Source organism: Brachionichthys hirsutus, unplaced genomic scaffold, assembly GCF_040956055.1.
Source record: "Brachionichthys hirsutus isolate HB-005 unplaced genomic scaffold, CSIRO-AGI_Bhir_v1 contig_1015, whole genome shotgun sequence".
Lineage (NCBI taxonomy): Eukaryota > Metazoa > Chordata > Actinopteri > Lophiiformes > Brachionichthyidae > Brachionichthys > Brachionichthys hirsutus.
The window spans coordinates 22,627-40,765 of NW_027180727.1; the positions used below are offsets into that span (position 1 = coordinate 22,627).

General features: G+C 49.4%; 1 protein-coding gene across 1 annotated transcript; it reads left to right on the forward strand.

Moving 5' to 3' along the window:
• The first annotated feature begins 1,191 nt into the window (after positions 1–1,191).
• LOC137916566 (pre-mRNA-processing-splicing factor 8) lies at positions 1,192–17,424 on the forward strand. The gene is made up of 42 exons (XM_068759554.1): positions 1,192–1,300; positions 1,389–1,557; positions 1,647–1,811; positions 1,911–2,129; positions 2,230–2,442; positions 3,291–3,416; positions 3,583–3,688; positions 3,944–4,134; positions 4,269–4,388; positions 4,478–4,667; positions 5,141–5,260; positions 5,830–5,964; positions 6,049–6,178; positions 6,308–6,504; positions 6,606–6,812; positions 7,231–7,394; positions 7,490–7,616; positions 7,697–7,889; positions 8,027–8,214; positions 8,362–8,600; positions 8,772–8,918; positions 9,017–9,227; positions 9,315–9,431; positions 9,553–9,800; positions 9,882–10,061; positions 10,179–10,314; positions 11,011–11,180; positions 11,386–11,515; positions 11,625–11,771; positions 11,927–12,087; positions 12,198–12,389; positions 13,151–13,388; positions 13,568–13,696; positions 14,146–14,259; positions 14,351–14,524; positions 15,248–15,441; positions 15,528–15,767; positions 15,844–15,985; positions 16,092–16,232; positions 16,305–16,444; positions 16,523–16,725; positions 16,883–17,424. Exons 1-42 carry the CDS (start codon positions 1,192–1,194, stop codon positions 17,035–17,037), a joined length of 7,017 nt encoding a protein of 2,338 aa, XP_068615655.1. The 3' UTR covers positions 17,038–17,424.
• The last annotated feature ends 715 nt before the right edge of the window (positions 17,425–18,139 follow it).

An 18,139-nucleotide genomic window follows, 5' to 3' on the forward strand; every position in this document is an offset into this window, starting at 1 on the left:
TCTTATTTGATAAGAAATGTGAGTATTTACATGCAAAACAGTTTGACAGTACATCATATCAATGGAGATTGATACAGGAGTAGTACAATTTTTTTAAGCCTATTGTACCGGGTAAAATAAAAAGCTTCTTATGCAGTACTTTAAAACCAGGAAACCACAAGAAACCAAACATCTAAACATACTGTCTGAAGGTAGGGGGTAATAAAAGGTTAGGTCTATTGATAGTACCATTTTTGTACATATCTAACGAATAAATAAGTTAAAACAGAAATGCAAAAATATTGTGGAAGGCGTTTATGCGTACACTCCAGCACCGTAGGGGGCGGTAGTGGGACGGAAACTGAAGCATCCGGGTATTGTCGTAGTTGCGCAAATCCAACGTTTGCGTATTTTCCGACGTAGCACCCTTCCGCTATCTACTGGTAACGCTGGTAAATTGTTTGTGAATCCCACTGAACGTCGTTCATCGTGCGGCCGCTGTCGTTGTCCGTGCGTGATGCCCTGAATCGATGTTGTGGTAGCCTGCTGTGATCAGAAAGCCTCGATAAAGGATCCCCGGTGACGGTAACACGGTAAGCGGTGTTGCGCGGGCTTTCTTTTCTGTTAGCTTGTAGTTTTAGTTTACTAGCTTAAAGCTTCACCTGCGTTTGGCCTAAACTACGTCGACAGCGGCAACCTCGACGTAAGGAAATGTTTACAAATGGGAAAATGAACGTGAAAATGAGGGTTAAAACTAATACAACTATATATATATATAATGGATTGTTGTAGGAAACTGTATTTAGTTATGTCTGTTAAAATTTTGCGAAACAATTGATCCTGCATGGCGCGCTAGGTTGTTAAGCTAGCTCGTGACTAGCTACTATCGGCACGGCGGTGCTAACGTCTCATGGTCGATAGCGAACTTCTTTAACGGCGAGGAGCGCCAGTGTGGACTCGGCCGGTTCCCGTTTTCCACACCGTGTTCCGAACAATGCGTTCATGTTTTCTAGCTGTGTATAAGTATGCCTTTGAAGTATTAGCGCCACGGCGGGTGACCCATTAATTGTTGAAGCGAGCTCTTTGTGCTAATGTGACCGGATGTACTCATCCGTGATTCAAAAATTCAGACTGAAATAAATGTTCACGGTGAGTTTTGTTTCTGAACTGAGTCGATTTCTCGATGGTTTGTGTTTACAGCGGTGACGCGCCATGGCGGCGACTTTCCCCTACAGAGGGGTCCCTCCAGCGATGCCTCCAGGCGTCCCCCTTCCTGTTCCTATTCCGGATTACATGACGGAGGAAAAACTGCAAGAGAAAGGTATTGTTTTGTTTCTGCTGCGCGATTTAAAACTTAAGTCTTGCATATCTTATGAGCTGTTAATTTTGTATGTCTTTGAACTCTTCAGCAAGAAAATGGCAGCAATTGCAAGCAAAGCGCTACTCAGAAAAGAGAAAGTTCGGCTTTGTTGATGCTCAGAAGGAGGACATGCCGCCTGAGCATGTCCGCAAGATCATCAGGGACCATGGAGACATGACCAATAGAAAGTTTCGCCACGACAAGAGGGTGTATCTCGGGTACAGTTACACTGGTTAATGCGGCAGCCGAGAGAATCCGTCCCCAGCAGCACGACCAATGCGTTGCTTTCTTTTCTTACGTTGAGCAGCGCACTGAAGTACATGCCGCACGCTGTGCTGAAGCTGCTGGAGAACATGCCCATGCCCTGGGAGCAGATCAGAGACGTTCCCGTTCTCTACCACATCACGGGAGCCATCTCCTTTGTGAACGAGATCCCCTGGGTCATAGAGCCCGTCTATATCGCCCAGTGGGGGTAAGGGGCGCCGAGGTCGATGATTTGCAACATGTCGGGATGTATTACCTTTGCCCGATGACGATGAGGTGTTTACGTATCCCATAACCACCCGTTTAGTACCATGTGGATCATGATGCGTCGCGAGAAGCGCGATCGTCGGCACTTCAAGCGAATGCGCTTTCCGCCCTTTGACGACGAGGAGCCGCCGCTGGACTACGCCGACAACATCCTCGATGTCGAACCGTTGGAGGCCATCCAGATGGAACTGGACCCCGACGAAGACTCGTCGTGTGCCGAGTGGTTGTACGAGCATCAGCCCCTCAAAGACGCCACCAAGTGAGCTGCCCTCCGGCCGCTGACCCGGATGCGTGCGGCTTCACGTGTTCGGCGTAGACGGAATCGGCAAAACCCGATTAATACGTTAATGTCCCATCAGGTTCGTGAATGGAACCACCTACCGGCGCTGGCAGTTCACGCTCCCCATGATGTCCACGCTGTACCGATTGGCCAATCAGCTGCTCACGGACCTGGTGGATTTCAACTACTTTTATCTCTTTGACCTCAAGGCTTTCTTCACTTCCAAGGCCTTAAATATGGCCATTCCTGGGGGGCCAAAGTTTGAGCCATTGGTCCGGGACATCAACCTCCAGTAAGGGCCTCCTGCTTTCATTTAATGATGAATGAGTGACGTAGACCAGCGGTCCCCAACCTTTTTCCTGCCACGGACCGGTTTCATGCCGTGAAATCCTTTCGCGGACCGGGGGGGGGGGGGGGGGGAATATAATCTTACCAATAAACTTTATATTATGCACTTGCAATAACTATTAAATAAATAATTAATAGTTACACAATATCTACTCGCCATAAATTGTGGTCCCAATAATTACTTCTGTCATTCATGGTTTTTTGTGTCATAAATTCCACATTCTTGTCTTCTAATCCGGGTTCTTGTCTTTTAATCCGGGTTCTGGTCTCAATGTGCCGAAGCAGTTTTGAACCCTTCATTGCTCGTTAACGGAGCGAATCAGCTGTTAATACCCGAGTTTTAAGTCTTAGTCCTGGTTTCTCTTCTTGGAGGTCGTCGGCGCTTCTTCTTCCTCCTCAGTTGGACTTTTTTCCTCGGCAAAGAAGCTCTCCAAAGACTTTTGTTTCTTTTTATTAATTTTTGCGAGTTCAGGGCAGTTTTTTTTTAGCAACGTATCAAGACGCGATTGTTACGTTGGAGAAAATCCGGTCGTTTTTCAAAATAAAACACCTTTTAGACGCTAATAATCGATACAACGGAAATTGTATACATTAGTTGTTCTTTCTTTGCGGCCCGGTAACAAATGCCTCACGGACCGGTGGTTGGGGACCCCTGACGTAGACCACAGGAGTAGTGCTTGCATGCTCATTTTGTTGCCTGTTGAATGTTTTTTTACGTCATGTTTTCCCCTGACAAAAGGACAGATTCCAGATAACTTGTCCTGTGGCTGATTTCTTCCGTTTCTCCTGCAGAGACGAAGACTGGAACGAGTTCAATGACATCAACAAGATCATCATCCGGCAGCCTATCAGGACAGAGTACAAGATCGCCTTCCCCTACCTGTACAACAACTTGCCACATCACGTCCACCTCACTTGGTAAGACATTGATTCCTTCGTCTCCCAAGTTTGTAGTCCATTGAAAAATAGATTCGTTGAGGTGAAAGTTGTGTGAAATGCCTTTGTAATTGTTCCTCGTCCGTTTAATGCATTATTCATATTGACTGTAAGGAATGAGTAGATGCTAATGGCTTAACTCCTGCAGGTATCACACGCCCAATGTGGTGTTCATCAAGACGGAGGATCCGGATCTCCCCGCCTTCTACTTTGATCCACTGATCAACCCAATTTCACACAGACATTCTGTCAAGGTAGGAGTGGATGCTTGTAATCTCATAACAAGTACATTTTAAACATCTGAATTTGGCCCTCCTGCAAAGGGTGTGTGTTTAAGTAAAGGTTAATTAGCTGCAGTTTCTGCTCACCCTTCAGCATCCAGAGGTTGAACTTGATCTGAATTAAACCTCCCAGAGGAATGAAGGAAGGAAGGATAGACGGTTCCTTCGTGTTTATTGTTTCTCCACATTGTTCTTAAAGTCCAATTCCACTTTCCTGCCTCCGCTCAGAGCCAGGAGCCGTTGCCTGATGATGACGAGGAGTTTGAGCTTCCCGAGTATGTGGAACCCTTCCTGAAGGAGACCCCACTCTACACGGACAACACAGCCAATGGCATTGCTCTGCTCTGGGCACCGCGACCCTTCAACCTCCGATCCGGACGCACAAGACGTGCCCTTGACATCCCCTTGATAAAGAACTGGTGAGCGAACGAACAAACTGTTTAAGGCGTTGACAGTATTTACCGATCAACATTAAATGGGTTGTCTTTAATCAATTAACTTCACGTTTCTAGAAAAGTGTCATCGGTTCGGTTGGTTCCTAATTGTATTGCAGGTACCGCGAGCACTGCCCCGCAGGGCAGCCGGTGAAAGTACGCGTGTCGTACCAGAAGCTGCTCAAATACTATGTGCTCAATGCGCTCAAGCACAGACCGCCCAAGGCTCAGAAGAAGAGGTGAGCATCAACGGACGCTTCAGTTTGATCCCGTCGGGCCTGACGGGTGAACTTTTAGCCATCGGCGGTCGTTTTGTTCCTTCTTCCAGGTATCTGTTCCGCTCCTTCAAGGCCACAAAGTTCTTTCAGTCTACCAAGCTGGACTGGGTGGAGGTGGGCCTGCAGGTCTGTCGACAGGGCTACAACATGCTCAACCTGCTCATTCACCGCAAGAACCTCAACTACCTGCATCTGGACTACAACTTCAACTTGAAGCCCGTCAAGACTCTGACCACGAAGGTAGCGTCTTCATGGAACATTACCTTTCTGGTCGTGTGATCATCATTCAAATTGTCCCAAACAAAAGGAAGAATGCTTTTCTTCAGAATATTAATATATTCTTCACTATCAATATTATTTTTAGGGAACAAAAGATTGATTAATGACCCCTCTTAAGTGCACCCCATACCGTTATTGATCCCAACACCAGCGACTTGTGTTGTAAGGAAAGGAAAATATTATTTATTTATTTATTTGGTCTCTGGTATTGTTCAGAGACCAGATGTGGAGGCGGGCCTTAGTTTGGGGACCCCTGGCCTAACTGAACAGTAATGCATGAATAAAAATGTTTTTCTTTTGACTCAAAGGTTGCCCTCTTTTTCCCATATTCTTATGATTTAGATGCCGTTTCTGCATCTTTACTGTGTCCATGTCATAAAGTCATCAATACCAGTTTTTTATATATACATATATATTCTTGTCTTGTCACCCAGGAAAGAAAGAAGTCCCGATTCGGGAATGCCTTCCACTTGTGCAGAGAAGTGCTCCGTCTCAGCAAACTGGTGGTCGACAGTCACGTCCAGTACAGACTGGGAAACGTCGATGCCTTTCAGGCAAGTTCAGAAACGGGATCGGTTGTATCTGTTCTTGTTTTTCCCCTTTCAGTATTATTACCGTCGCCGGGGGTTACGTCTGTCTTTCAGCAAGATAACTAACAAAAATAAGAGTTCTGAGCGGCGCTGGATGAAATGCGGGAACAGTTGATAAAATTTTGATGATCCAAAAGAGATCCTGGATTCTGGATCAGTTTGAGATTTTCAGTAACATGAAGGTTTTACTTTCTCACAGCCTGCACTGTAGGAAACTCGTTTTTCTTTTAACACATTAAATGCTTCGAAGGTTTAATTTCTTGGCGGGTTTGTATTTGTTGTATTCGTATGATTTTTATTCATCGCTTTTACTGATGGAGACATTTTACAATTAAATGGGCTCCACTCCTAAAGCGCTTTCTTGCCCGAGGACAGTTCGACATGTAGACAGCCCGGGCTGGGATTTGAACCACCGACCTACTGATGATTGGACAACCCACTCTACACGCTGGGCCCTTAGCTTAATACCTGCGTATTATTACAGGTGTTTGTTTTGCTTGATCCTAATGAATCAGGAATCCTTTCTATCCTAGTTGTCTGATGGGCTGCAGTACATCTTCGCTCACGTGGGTCAGCTGACGGGGATGTACCGCTACAAGTACAAGCTGATGAGGCAAATCCGGATGTGCAAAGATCTGAAGCATCTCATCTACTACCGCTTCAACACCGTACGTAAACGGGGTTGGGTTCGTCTGCCAACGCTTTGTTCTTCTTCCCTTTGTAATCTCCAATGCATTTCCTCTCTGAATCAGGGTCCTGTGGGCAAGGGTCCAGGCTGTGGCTTCTGGGCCCCCGGTTGGAGGGTGTGGCTCTTCTTCATGAGGGGGATCACGCCGCTGTTGGAGCGGTGGCTGGGGAATCTGCTGGCCAGGCAATTTGAAGGTATGCAAACATGGCGTCCGCCATCTCTCCAAATACAAAATGGCGTGTACAGAGAGAGATTTGTGTTTTGCCGGGAACGTTGGCGTAATTTCAACAAATGTTTGTGTTGCTTTCGGCCGCCCTGAACAGGGCGTCACTCCAAGGGCGTGGCCAAGACGGTTACCAAGCAGCGCGTCGAGTCCCACTTCGATCTGGAGCTGCGTGCTGCTGTGATGCATGACATTCTGGACATGATGCCGGAGGGCATCAAGCAGAACAAGGCGAGAACCATACTGCAGCACCTGAGCGAGTCCTGGAGGTGCTGGAAGGCCAACATTCCCTGGAAGGTCGGTGGATTCCAGAGATCCCGTTCGCCGTGTCTGAGATGTGTGGGGATGGTCTAATGTTCAAAACCCACGCAGTACGTTAAAAAAAAATTCAATTGCAGGTCCCGGGCCTGCCGACCCCCATCGAGAACATGATCCTGCGCTACGTGAAAGCTAAAGCCGACTGGTGGACGAACACTGCTCATTATAACCGTGAGCGAATCCGCCGCGGGGCCACCGTGGACAAGACGGTGTGCAAGAAGAACCTGGGCCGCTTGACTCGTCTGTACCTGAAAGCCGAGCAGGAGCGACAGCACAACTACCTGAAGGTAAAACGGGAGAGAGAGGAAGTCCCCTTCTTAATGGCTAGCGTTAGCACTGTAACGTCACGGTCGGCGACCTTAAAGAAGCCCGTGGCGGCGTCTGCATCGACCGACCGCTTGATGAACGGGATCATCGGACCGGCTGCCCCGAGTGTCTGGGGACCGATGAATTTGATTTGGATGAAATCCTCACACGAAGTCGCACAGGCATTGGTCTGCTTGCCTGTGCGTAAGAAACTGAGGAACATTAAGTGAATGGTGGGTTTGTGATGTGCGGCTGCAGCCGCAGTCGGACCCCCATCATTCAGATATCGGTTCTTTGAGTTCGTATTCATCATTATCTAATCATTTACTAACTTAATGCACGGACGCTGTGGCCTGTATCGTTTCATCTGTGGATAAAGTCTCCGTGTTCCTCCGACAGGACGGCCCCTACATCACCGCCGAAGAGGCCGTGGCCATATATACCACCACCGTCCACTGGCTGGAGAGTCGGCGCTTCTCGCCGATCCCCTTCCCTCCACTGTCCTACAAGCACGACACCAAGCTGCTCATCCTGGCCCTGGAGAGGCTGAAGGAGGCGTACAGGTGCGCGCCTTTCGGTCACGGATGTAGCCGGCGGCGGGAGCGGTAGCTGCGGTAGCGAAGCTTCTAAATCGATTTTGCGTTTCGCCGTCTCCCAGTGTGAAGTCTCGCCTGAACCAAAGTCAGAGGGAGGAGCTGGGGCTGATCGAGCAGGCGTACGACAATCCCCACGAGGCGCTATCCAGGATCAAACGTCACCTGCTCACCCAGAGAGCCTTCAAAGAGGTGACCATATCGTTTGGGCCGTCCGCACGCTGTTAGCCCGTCGCCCTCTCTTTGTTTAGACCACTCCGTCTTTTCTCCAGGTGGGCATCGAGTTCATGGACCTGTACAGTCATCTGGTGCCCGTTTATGACGTGGAGCCTCTGGAGAAGATCACCGACGCGTACTTGGACCAGTACCTGTGGTACGAGGCGGACAAGAGGCGCCTTTTCCCGCCCTGGATCAAACCTGCCGACACTGAGCCGCCACCACTGCTGGTCTACAAGTGGTGCCAAGGTCAGCCGCTGCTCAGAATCTCGGTCGGGAGGAGCCAAGAGTCGCGTATCTGCTGCACGAAAGCCTCATCGAATGGTGTTTCTTCAGAAGCTTTGTATCCAGTACCGGAGTTGAACGTGCTGCGGTTTCTTTCCCAGGCATCAACAACTTGCAGGACGTGTGGGAGACTGCAGAGGGCGAGTGCAACGTGATGCTCGAGTCCCGCTACGAGAAGATGTACGAGAAGATCGACCTGACCCTCCTGAACCGGCTGCTGCGTCTGATTGTCGATCACAACATCGCGGATTACATGACGGCCAAGAACAACGTGGTCATTAATTACAAGGTGAGGAGTCACGAATGGCGCTATAAATACTTCCTGTGTATCAGCAACGCTCGGTTTAGTTTCATTTTATTCCCCTTTAGACTCTCAGCGTCCATTTTGACGAGGTTTCATCTTGAACGTCTTCCTCTTTGTTTCTCGCCCGTCTAGGACATGAACCACACCAACTCTTACGGCATCATCAGGGGGCTCCAGTTTGCCTCGTTCATCGTGCAGTACTACGGCCTGGTGATGGACCTTCTGGTGCTCGGCCTGCACCGGGCCAGTGAGATGGCGGGACCGCCTCAGATTCCAAACGACTTCCTGAGTTTCCAAGACACGGCCACGGAAAGCGCCCACCCGATCCGACTGTACTGTCGCTACATCGACCGCATCCACATCTTCTTCAGGTGCTCTTGACTCTCCAGGTCTAAGACTCCATTCGTAGCACGAGTTTAGGAAATCCTTTCTGTGAATACGAGTTTGAAAAAATCTTGCCCGGCGTTTTGAAAATGAGCCGCTAGCGTCTTCCAGCGCGGCTCGCTGAAAACGATGCGTTTGCGATTCCCCGGCGCCGGCAGGTTCACCGCCGACGAGGCCAGAGATCTGATTCAGAGGTACCTGACGGAGCACCCCGACCCCAACAACGAGAACATCGTGGGCTACAACAACAAGAAGTGCTGGCCGCGGGACGCCCGCATGAGGCTGATGAAGCACGACGTCAACCTGTGAGTTTCCTCCTTCGTCCTTCATCTAATCCTGTTTTGAACATTCTATTTGTTCGACCACATTTGGGACGTAACTTTTCTCGTGTCGTTCTTCCCAGCGGGCGTGCCGTGTTCTGGGACATCAAGAACCGCCTCCCCAGGTCGGTGACCACCATCCAGTGGGAGAACAGCTTTGTCTCCGTGTACAGCAAGGACAACCCCAATCTGCTCTTCAACATGTGCGGCTTCGAGTGCCGTATTTTACCAAAGTGCCGCACCAGTTACGAGGAGTTCACGCACAAGGACGGCGTGTGGAACCTGCAGAACGAGGTGAGGACTTCCTGTTCAGCGTTACGTTGACCACGTCTGCGTCACGGTCCTCTTGAAGTTCTCCCTTGACTGTATTTTCACGCGCAGGTGACCAAAGAGAGGACTGCGCAGTGCTTCTTGCGTGTTGACGACGAATCGATGCAGCGCTTCCACAACAGGGTTCGCCAGATCCTGATGGCCTCTGGATCCACCACGTTCACGAAGGTCAGTGGGCGGCGCCCTCTCATCTGCAGCGTTTTACCTTTGATGCCAAACAAATGAACTTTTAGTCATGGACACAGTTCCCTTACCTGAGTATTTCTCGCCGACCTGTCTTCCCCTCCAGATTGTGAACAAATGGAACACGGCGCTGATCGGTCTGATGACGTATTTCCGTGAGGCTGTGGTCAACACTCAGGAGCTCCTGGACCTGCTGGTGAAATGCGAGAACAAGATCCAGACGCGTATCAAGATTGGGCTCAACTCCAAAATGCCGAGCCGCTTCCCCCCCGTGGTCTTCTACACCCCAAAGGAGTTGGGCGGTCTCGGTATGCTGTCCATGGGCCACGTGCTCATTCCACAGTCGGATCTGAGGTACGTTGGCGTCCAAAGCTGTCTGACGGCATCGCGTGTGTCGAGTTAAACGTCTCGGTGCTTCTCCGTCCCTCCCACCAGGTGGTCCAAGCAGACGGATGTAGGCATCACCCACTTCCGGTCTGGAATGAGCCATGAAGAGGACCAGCTCATTCCTAACCTGTATCGGTACATTCAGCCGTGGGAGAGCGAGTTCATAGACTCTCAGAGGGTTTGGGCCGAGTACGCTCTGAAAAGACAGGAGGCCATCGCCCAAAACAGGTATCGGACGTCTTTGTGTCTTCAAACAACGAGGATTCATACGCCCTCTGCTGTTCTACGCTGATTCCGTATGAACGCGAGCCGAAAGTGGTCAAGCTCTGGTCGTCTCTGCTTCAGGCGTCTGACCCTGGAGGACTTGGAGGACTCGTGGGACAGAGGAATCCCCCGCATCAACACACTTTTCCAGAAGGACAGACACACGCTGGCATACGACAAAGGCTGGAGAGTCAGGACAGACTTCAAACAGTACCAGGTATGAAGGAGGCCTTCAGAACTGGGTTTCAGGCCAAAGCACCTCGATTAAGTGATAATTGTTAATAATTGTTAACGGAAGATAATAGAAAAGCAGGAGGGGAAATCCCGCCTTCTCCCATGTTTGTTTTGGTTCGGAGTGCGCGCTGTACGTCCTCGACCCGAGACGCACTGCGTATAGCGTTACTACGTACGTTAGGTGCCGGTGAGCTTTCACACATACGAACCGAACCAGGGTTCACATGCCAGGCGGACCAGAGCTCACCTATTTGATCTGCAACAGAGTTCGGATGAGCTTTCACACCTGCCCAAACGAAGCGGACTATCCGTAGAAACGAACTCTGGTCCGTTTAAAGCGGACCAAACGGCTTGGTGTGAAAGCAACTTTAGACTAAGGAGACTGCAGAGAGAAGGTTGTTGCATTAAAACAATCAAAACACTGTTCAGTAAAGCATGACCTTTTACCATCAATGCCTGGTGCCTAATTTAAGATCAATCTTTTATTTGTAATCTTGATTAAATTGTGCATTATAGGCAGATCTTGTCTGTTTCTTTAATAATTGCAATGTAACGGTATGATGATATGCTGTAACTCTGAAACGAATGTAAATACTTTATTGATCCCAAAGGGAATTTGGGAATGTGTGTGAATGTGCTTTTGCTTTTAACTCTTGATCTTTGGTTCGTTTGAATGCAGGTGCTGAAGCAGAATCCCTTCTGGTGGACGCACCAGAGACACGACGGCAAGCTGTGGAACCTGAACAACTACCGCACAGACATGATCCAGGCGCTCGGCGGCGTCGAAGGCATCCTGGAACACACCCTCTTCAAAGGCACTTACTTTCCCACCTGGGAGGGGCTCTTCTGGTAAGAGCACTTAAACGCAACGAGTGCTTGTGAAGAGAGAGTCCTCTAGAGAAATGGAATAACAAACACTTTTTTGTGCTCCATTTCTTTTCTTTGTCAATGTCTCGCTGTTAAATTTCTACGTAACCGGTACAATTTAGGAGTTTCTGTTTTTCCTCCCATGAAATTGGTCAATTCAATATTTTTTGCTGTTTGGGGGCTAAAGGGAGAAGGCCAGCGGCTTCGAGGAGTCCATGAAATGGAAGAAGCTGACTAATGCCCAGAGGTCTGGACTGAACCAGATCCCCAACCGTCGCTTCACTCTGTGGTGGTCGCCCACAATCAACAGAGCCAACGTCAGTCCAATCAGCATTTAGAGATGGATCGATTTGCATATTTCTGAGGGAAAGGGCAGAATGAAGAGCTCTTGTGTTTTTATGTTCCATTTCTGTCCCTGTGTTTTAGGTCTACGTGGGTTTCCAGGTGCAGCTTGACTTGACGGGAATCTTCATGCACGGCAAAATTCCCACCCTCAAGATTTCCCTCATTCAGATCTTCAGGGCTCACTTGTGGCAAAAGATCCATGAGAGCATCGTGATGGATCTTTGTCAGGTCAGTTTCGTTTTTTTTACCTCATTCTGGGGGGGGGGGCGCCTTTAACTTTCCAGAGCACCAGAATCATTGTGGACTCGGGTTTTTTTTTTCCTGCGTTCTCATCGACATGGCCGCCCCACAGATGCGCTGATGTCTTCTGTTTTTCTTCGCAGGTCTTTGATCAGGAGCTGGACGCTCTCGAGATCGAGACGGTGCAGAAGGAGACAATCCACCCCAGGAAGTCTTACAAGATGAACTCGTCCTGCGCAGACATTCTCCTTTTCGCGTCGTACAAGTGGAACGTCTCTCGCCCGTCGCTGCTCGCAGATTCCAAGTAGGAGTCCTTGAATTGTGCTTTCCTCTTTTTGAGGGTTGTTCCGGTTGCACTAAGAACCCTTCGGACCAGAACCGGGTCACCGTTAACGAGTGTCTCACTGCCTCCAGGGACGTGATGGACAGCACCACCACCCAGAAGTACTGGATTGACATTCAGTTGCGCTGGGGCGACTATGACTCGCATGACATTGAGCGCTACGCCAGGGCCAAGTTCCTGGACTACACCACGGACAACATGAGTATCTACCCCTCCCCCACCGGCGTGCTGATCGCAATCGACCTGGCTTACAACCTCCACAGGTGAGGAGTGTTCCAAGCGTGGGTTAGTGACTAACATAAGACATTAGCCGATCGTCTAGCATGGCTACGAGACACTGGCTGCGTTGAACATGGACATTTCTCTAATCCGATCAGAGTTCGGAGTAAAATTGTGATCGGATGCACTGTGTTCACGGACCCTAAAAATAATGACCCGATTAGGACTTGCGTGTTCATGCATCACACTTTCGATTGATGTTTTTTTTTTTGACATGTGCAATTTATACCAGAAATAGTAGAAGAAGAAGCCGTAGCGACTTCCGTTGTAAACAAAAGATGGCTCCGCCCCTTTCTGCTTGAAACGTCAGCGTTATTTTGCCAGTTTTCTCCGTTAGTTTCCTCCTTTAATGTCTCCGGCAACATGTTTGTCTCCGATATTGACCGGTTCTGTCTTTCGCTTGCTCTGCTTCAGCTAGCTTCAGGGAATAGCAGCAGCGCGTTTAGCTGACGTCACAGACGTGCGCAGAAAGGACGGCTTGTACCGAAACATCGGAATAAGTGTTTTCATGCGCCTTGATCGGATCATCAATCGGTATAAACCACCCCCTCTCGATCGTGATCGAATCTTGATCGGGTCAGACTAATCCGATTTATACATGAAGCATTTTTATTCCGATCAGGCTTTTAATCCGATTAACTGTCCATGTAAACGCGCCTAATGATTGTTTTGCTCAAGGAGTCAAGTAATTCTGTTCCCGATTTTGATTTCGTAAATATAATGAGAGCTGGTTCTCCCGCCACAGCGGCTACGGCAACTGGTTCCCAGGCAGCAAGCCACTGATCCAGCAGGCCATGGCCAAGATCATGAAGGCCAACCCGGCCCTGTACGTGCTCAGGGAGCGCATCCGCAAAGGCCTGCAGCTGTACTCGTCCGAGCCCACGGAGCCCTATCTGTCCTCGCAGAACTACGGAGAGCTGTTCTCCAACCAGATCATCTGGTTTGTGGACGACACCAACGTGTACCGAGTCACGATCCACAAGGTGAGCGCTGAGCCGTGGCGTTTGCGTTGGACCACGAACGAGCGTCGTTCTGGAATGCCGCCTGCTTGATGTTGTAAATAAAGTGTCTGAATGGGTTTGTTTATCCGAAAGAATATTGAGAATGATCTTTCTTCTTTAGTCACGTGTTGTTGTTGGTTTTTTCCGTCTACCTTTGACAGACCTTTGAGGGCAACTTGACCACAAAACCGATCAATGGAGCCATTTTCATCTTCAACCCCAGGACTGGCCAACTCTTCCTGAAGATCATTCACACGTCTGTGTGGGCCGGACAGAAACGTCTGGGACAGGTTTGGCCCTGATCTCAGCCTCGCGCCTTTTAAATAACACGCTTTTGGTACTAGAAATCTTTCTATAAACTTTAGCTGTTTGAGCAAATCGGCCTTTTCCGGTTCTAGAAGTCTAACATTTGTTCTGCGAGCCCTCCGGTTAGGCCGTCTTTCATATTTAAGATTCAAGATTTAAGATTCAAGATTCAAGATACTTTATTGTCATTATGCGAGCATAATAAAATCGTGAGAAGGCCCACGGCTTAAGGCACACATCATAACAAACTAAATTCTCTCTCTTAAGAAACAATATATATACACACAGAGAGAGTGAGAATCACAGGCAGTAGTGCTAACAGCTTAGCTAACAGCTTAGCTGATGAACCGCGAACAAGTTGCACAATCGTCTTTTTACTCCGTGAAGTGAAGTGAACGCGTAGATGGTTTATTTAATGTTTCTCTGTCTGTAGCTGGCCAAATGGAAGACGGCTGAAGAAGTGGCTGCCCTGATTCGCTCCCTCCCTGTGGAAGAGCAGCCCAAACAGATTATTGTGACCAGGAAGGGCATGCTGGATCCCCTGGAGGTGCGACTCATGCTCGGAGCTTCTGTGGCGTTTGAAAGCCTCGCGGGATCGTCTCGGATCCTATAAATCGGTGTCTTTGCTGTCTCTGCAGGTCCACTTGCTCGATTTCCCCAACATCGTGATTAAAGGTTCTGAGCTGCAGCTCCCCTTCCAGGCCTGTCTGAAGGTGGAGAAGTTTGGAGACCTCATCCTGAAGGCCACAGAGCCTCAGATGGTTCTGTTCAACCTTTACGACGACTGGCTCAAGACCATCTCCTCTTACACGGTGAGTTTCTGCATGCCTGCGTGTCCCTGCACACCTGCCGAACACACGGATACAGTATAGAGCCGGGGTCGGGAACCTTTTTGGCTGAGAGCCATTAACACCACATATTTTTACGTGTCATTCCGTGAGAGCCATAAAATATGTTTAAAACTAAATACAAGTAAATGTGTGCATTTTATGTAATAACACGTTTAAAGTACAATAAGTCTCCGGATTATTTTTAATGACATTGTTATGCTGTCGAGCCGATAACGCGATTAAAAAGAGGGAAGTTTACTTCCTGATCTCACAACAGGCCGTTGGGCGAACCCTTTTGCACATCGACCGCTATTTACGACAGCAAAATACAGCAACCCCACTTGAACACTGTGTTGCCTAGGCGATTGATAGATAGACGCAACAACATGTATGTTTGCCACTTTCCCACTGAGATTACTGGTTTGACACGCAGACCGACCCGCTATCAATCGCCGTTTGTCCCTTTCCCGGTGAGCAGAACGCCGTATATAAGCCGGACTTTGTCTGATATGCTGCCTCAGAGCGAACCGGCTTTCCAGTCGCCGGTTTGCTCTTTCGCAAAGGAGTGTAACAAAAACTTTTTTTTTATATATAATTAAAGATTTGTCTGCGAGCCAGATGCAGCCATCAAAAGAGCCACATCTGTCTCCCGAGCCATAGGTTCCTGACCCCTGGAATATAGTATACATTTGTTCTCGTTTCTAGGCCTTCTCCCGACTCATCCTGATCCTGAGAGCGCTGCACGTCAACAACGACCGCGCCAAAGTCATCCTGAAGCCGGACAAGACGACCATCACCGAGCCCCATCACATCTGGCCCACGCTCACCGATGAGGAGTGGATCAAGGTGGAGGTGCAGCTCAAAGACCTCATTCTGGCCGACTACGGCAAAAAGAACAAGTAAGCGTCGCGGCGCGGCATCGGCACGGTCCCGGAATAAAGTCAGACACGATGTAGACGCGAATGCTTCCCTCGTCTTCGCCCAGCGTCAACGTGGCCTCGCTGACCCAGTCGGAGATCCGGGACATCATCCTGGGGATGGAGATCTCTGCGCCGTCGCAGCAGCGCCAGCAAATAGCCGAGATCGAGAAGCAGACCAAAGAGCAGTCTCAGCTCACGGCCACGCAGACCCGGACCGTCAACAAGCACGGCGACGAGATCATCACCTCCACCACCTCCAACTACGAGACCCAGACCTTCTCCTCCAAGACCGAGTGGCGAGTCAGGTGAGGCGGCGTTCGAGGCGCTGACCTTTCCAGAGGGAAGCGTGTTTGAGCCGCTCGCGTTGCTCTTCCTTCTCAGAGCCATTTCCGCTGCCAACCTCCACCTCCGGACAAACCACATCTACGTGTCGTCGGATGACATCAAGGAGACGGGCTACACCTACATCCTCCCCAAGAACGTCCTCAAGAAGTTCATCTGCATCTCCGATTTGCGAGCGCAGGTTTGTACGACGTCCTTCCGATGTATTATTCCGCTCGCCGCTTCGGCGTGAAAGCGGAGAAACGAGCGGCGTCTGTCGACGTAACGGCCCCGCCGTGCGGTTTCAGATCGCCGGCTACCTGTACGGCACCAGCCCCCCCGACAACCCCCAGGTGAAGGAGATCCGCTGCATCGTGATGGTGCCTCAGTGGGGCACTCACCAGACTGTTCACCTCCCCAACCAGCTGCCCGGCCACGAGTACCTCAAAGTAAGAAAAGAACGCGTTGCGTTTGAAACGACTCGTAACGCAGTTCCTAACGAGTCCGCGTCCGCCAATCAGGAGATGGAGCCGCTCGGCTGGATTCACACTCAGCCCAACGAGTCGCCCCAGCTGTCCCCGCAGGACGTCACCACCCACGCCAAGGTCATGGCCGACAACCCGTCCTGGGACGGAGAGAAGACCATCATCATCACGTGCAGGTGCGTCGCTGCAGCCGACGGGCAGGAAGGACTGAAGCTGGGGGGGAAGAATAACTTCACCGTTTTATTTGTGTTTAGCTTCACGCCGGGCTCGTGCACGCTGACGGCTTACAAGCTGACGCCCAGTGGCTACGAGTGGGGCCGGCAAAACACGGACAAGGGCAACAACCCCAAAGGCTACCTGCCGTCCCACTACGAGAGGGTGCAGATGCTGCTTTCTGATCGCTTCCTGGGCTTCTTCATGGTGCCCGGACAGGTGTCCTGGAACTACAACTTCATGGGTGAGTCGCCGGCGTCCTCCATTTCATTGATGTTTCCGCTCTGTTTGATTAATTTGAGTTTTCCAGTTCGGCCTCGGCTCCAAGCGATGTCAGAAAATGTCGTCACCGTTGCGCCGTGAACGTGCGCGGCTTGATCTGTTCGCTCGTCTCGCTCCAGGTGTGCGCCATGACCCCAACATGAAGTACGACCTCCAGCTGTCCAACCCGAAGGAGTTCTACCACGAAGTCCACCGGCCCTCGCACTTCCTCAACTTCGCCTCGCTGCAGGAGGGTGAGATCTATAATGCGGACCGGGAGGACATGTATGCCTGAGAGACGGCAGGAAGGACGTGGAACCGGCCCAGGAAGACCCTCGTAATAGTTCTGTTGACCAAATGCAACCGATGTTTGTAAAAGCTTTGGGACATTTTAGGAGTCTTTTGTTGTTGTTGTTTTTTTTCTACAGTTTTCTTTAGTTGCTCTTTTACATTTGGACGATGCTGTCTCCTACATCTAAGCACATCTGGATTTGTCTGTAGTTTACAATATATCAATAGAATTTTGTCTGCTTAACATTACGGTATTTCAAAAGGAGCAAACCCTCATATTGAACCAATTGAGTTTAAATTTGTATTCCCATCCAGCTATCCCCGGTGATATTGTGCTGTACGTCGTGTCACAAAGTAGCGTGGGTTTAAATAAAGATCAGTTTTTTTTAAAGTAAATGTTCTGTTGTCGTGTAAACTGCTTCTCTAATTGTCGGGAACTCGACTTGACTTGGTTCCCTCATCGTAGAGGCCAAAATCAACACCATAAAGGACGCAGCGAGTTTGGTTCCTGCTGAAACGGGCTTCACGGTAGTTTGTCCTGTTTGGGCTTCCGTCCTCTCAGTCCTTGTGGGGTGTTTGATCAACATTTAATCAGGCGGTTACTGACATAATTTCCTAGTGCAGTTCTGCGTGTTAAAGTCTGTATTCAGGCTCTAGTCTTGAGCATTAACCAGCTCGAGATGCGCACAGAAAGAACCCCCCCCCCCCTCGGATCGGAGCTGATTCTGATTCATCCTGTTAATCGTCCTACCTGAAAGGTGTGGTCGGTCGAGGGCAGCGCTTCTCATTTATTTTCTGTTACGCCCCCCCCCACTATAAATTATGTAATTTGTCAAAATTGTTCAGCGTACCTCTGCATAACATCTTTATTAACAAAGAAAAAAAATAAAGAAATATAAACCAAGTTGCAACAAGGAATACCTTTATTAACATTATTTTTAATTTGCCTGAAATTAAAATAGATAAATTAAATCCTTATCTAAACTACAAGCGTTTTACAAAATCACCGTGAAGCCAAGCGCTACATCCGCTTTGTCATATTTCCTCGTCTTAGTTTCCGGTTGACTCGCTACCTCCGTCTTTAGCTTCCGGTTTGTCTCGGTACC

Coding starts and splice junctions, on each gene's coding strand:
- LOC137916566 (XM_068759554.1), top strand. CDS start 1,192: ATGGCGGCGACTTTCCCCTACAGAGGGGTCCCTCCAGCGATGCCTCCA. Junction 3,417..3,582: donor CATCACGTCCACCTCACTTG/GTAAGACATTGA, acceptor TAACTCCTGCAG/GTATCACACGCCCAATGTGG. Junction 3,689..3,943: donor CACACAGACATTCTGTCAAG/GTAGGAGTGGAT, acceptor GCCTCCGCTCAG/AGCCAGGAGCCGTTGCCTGA.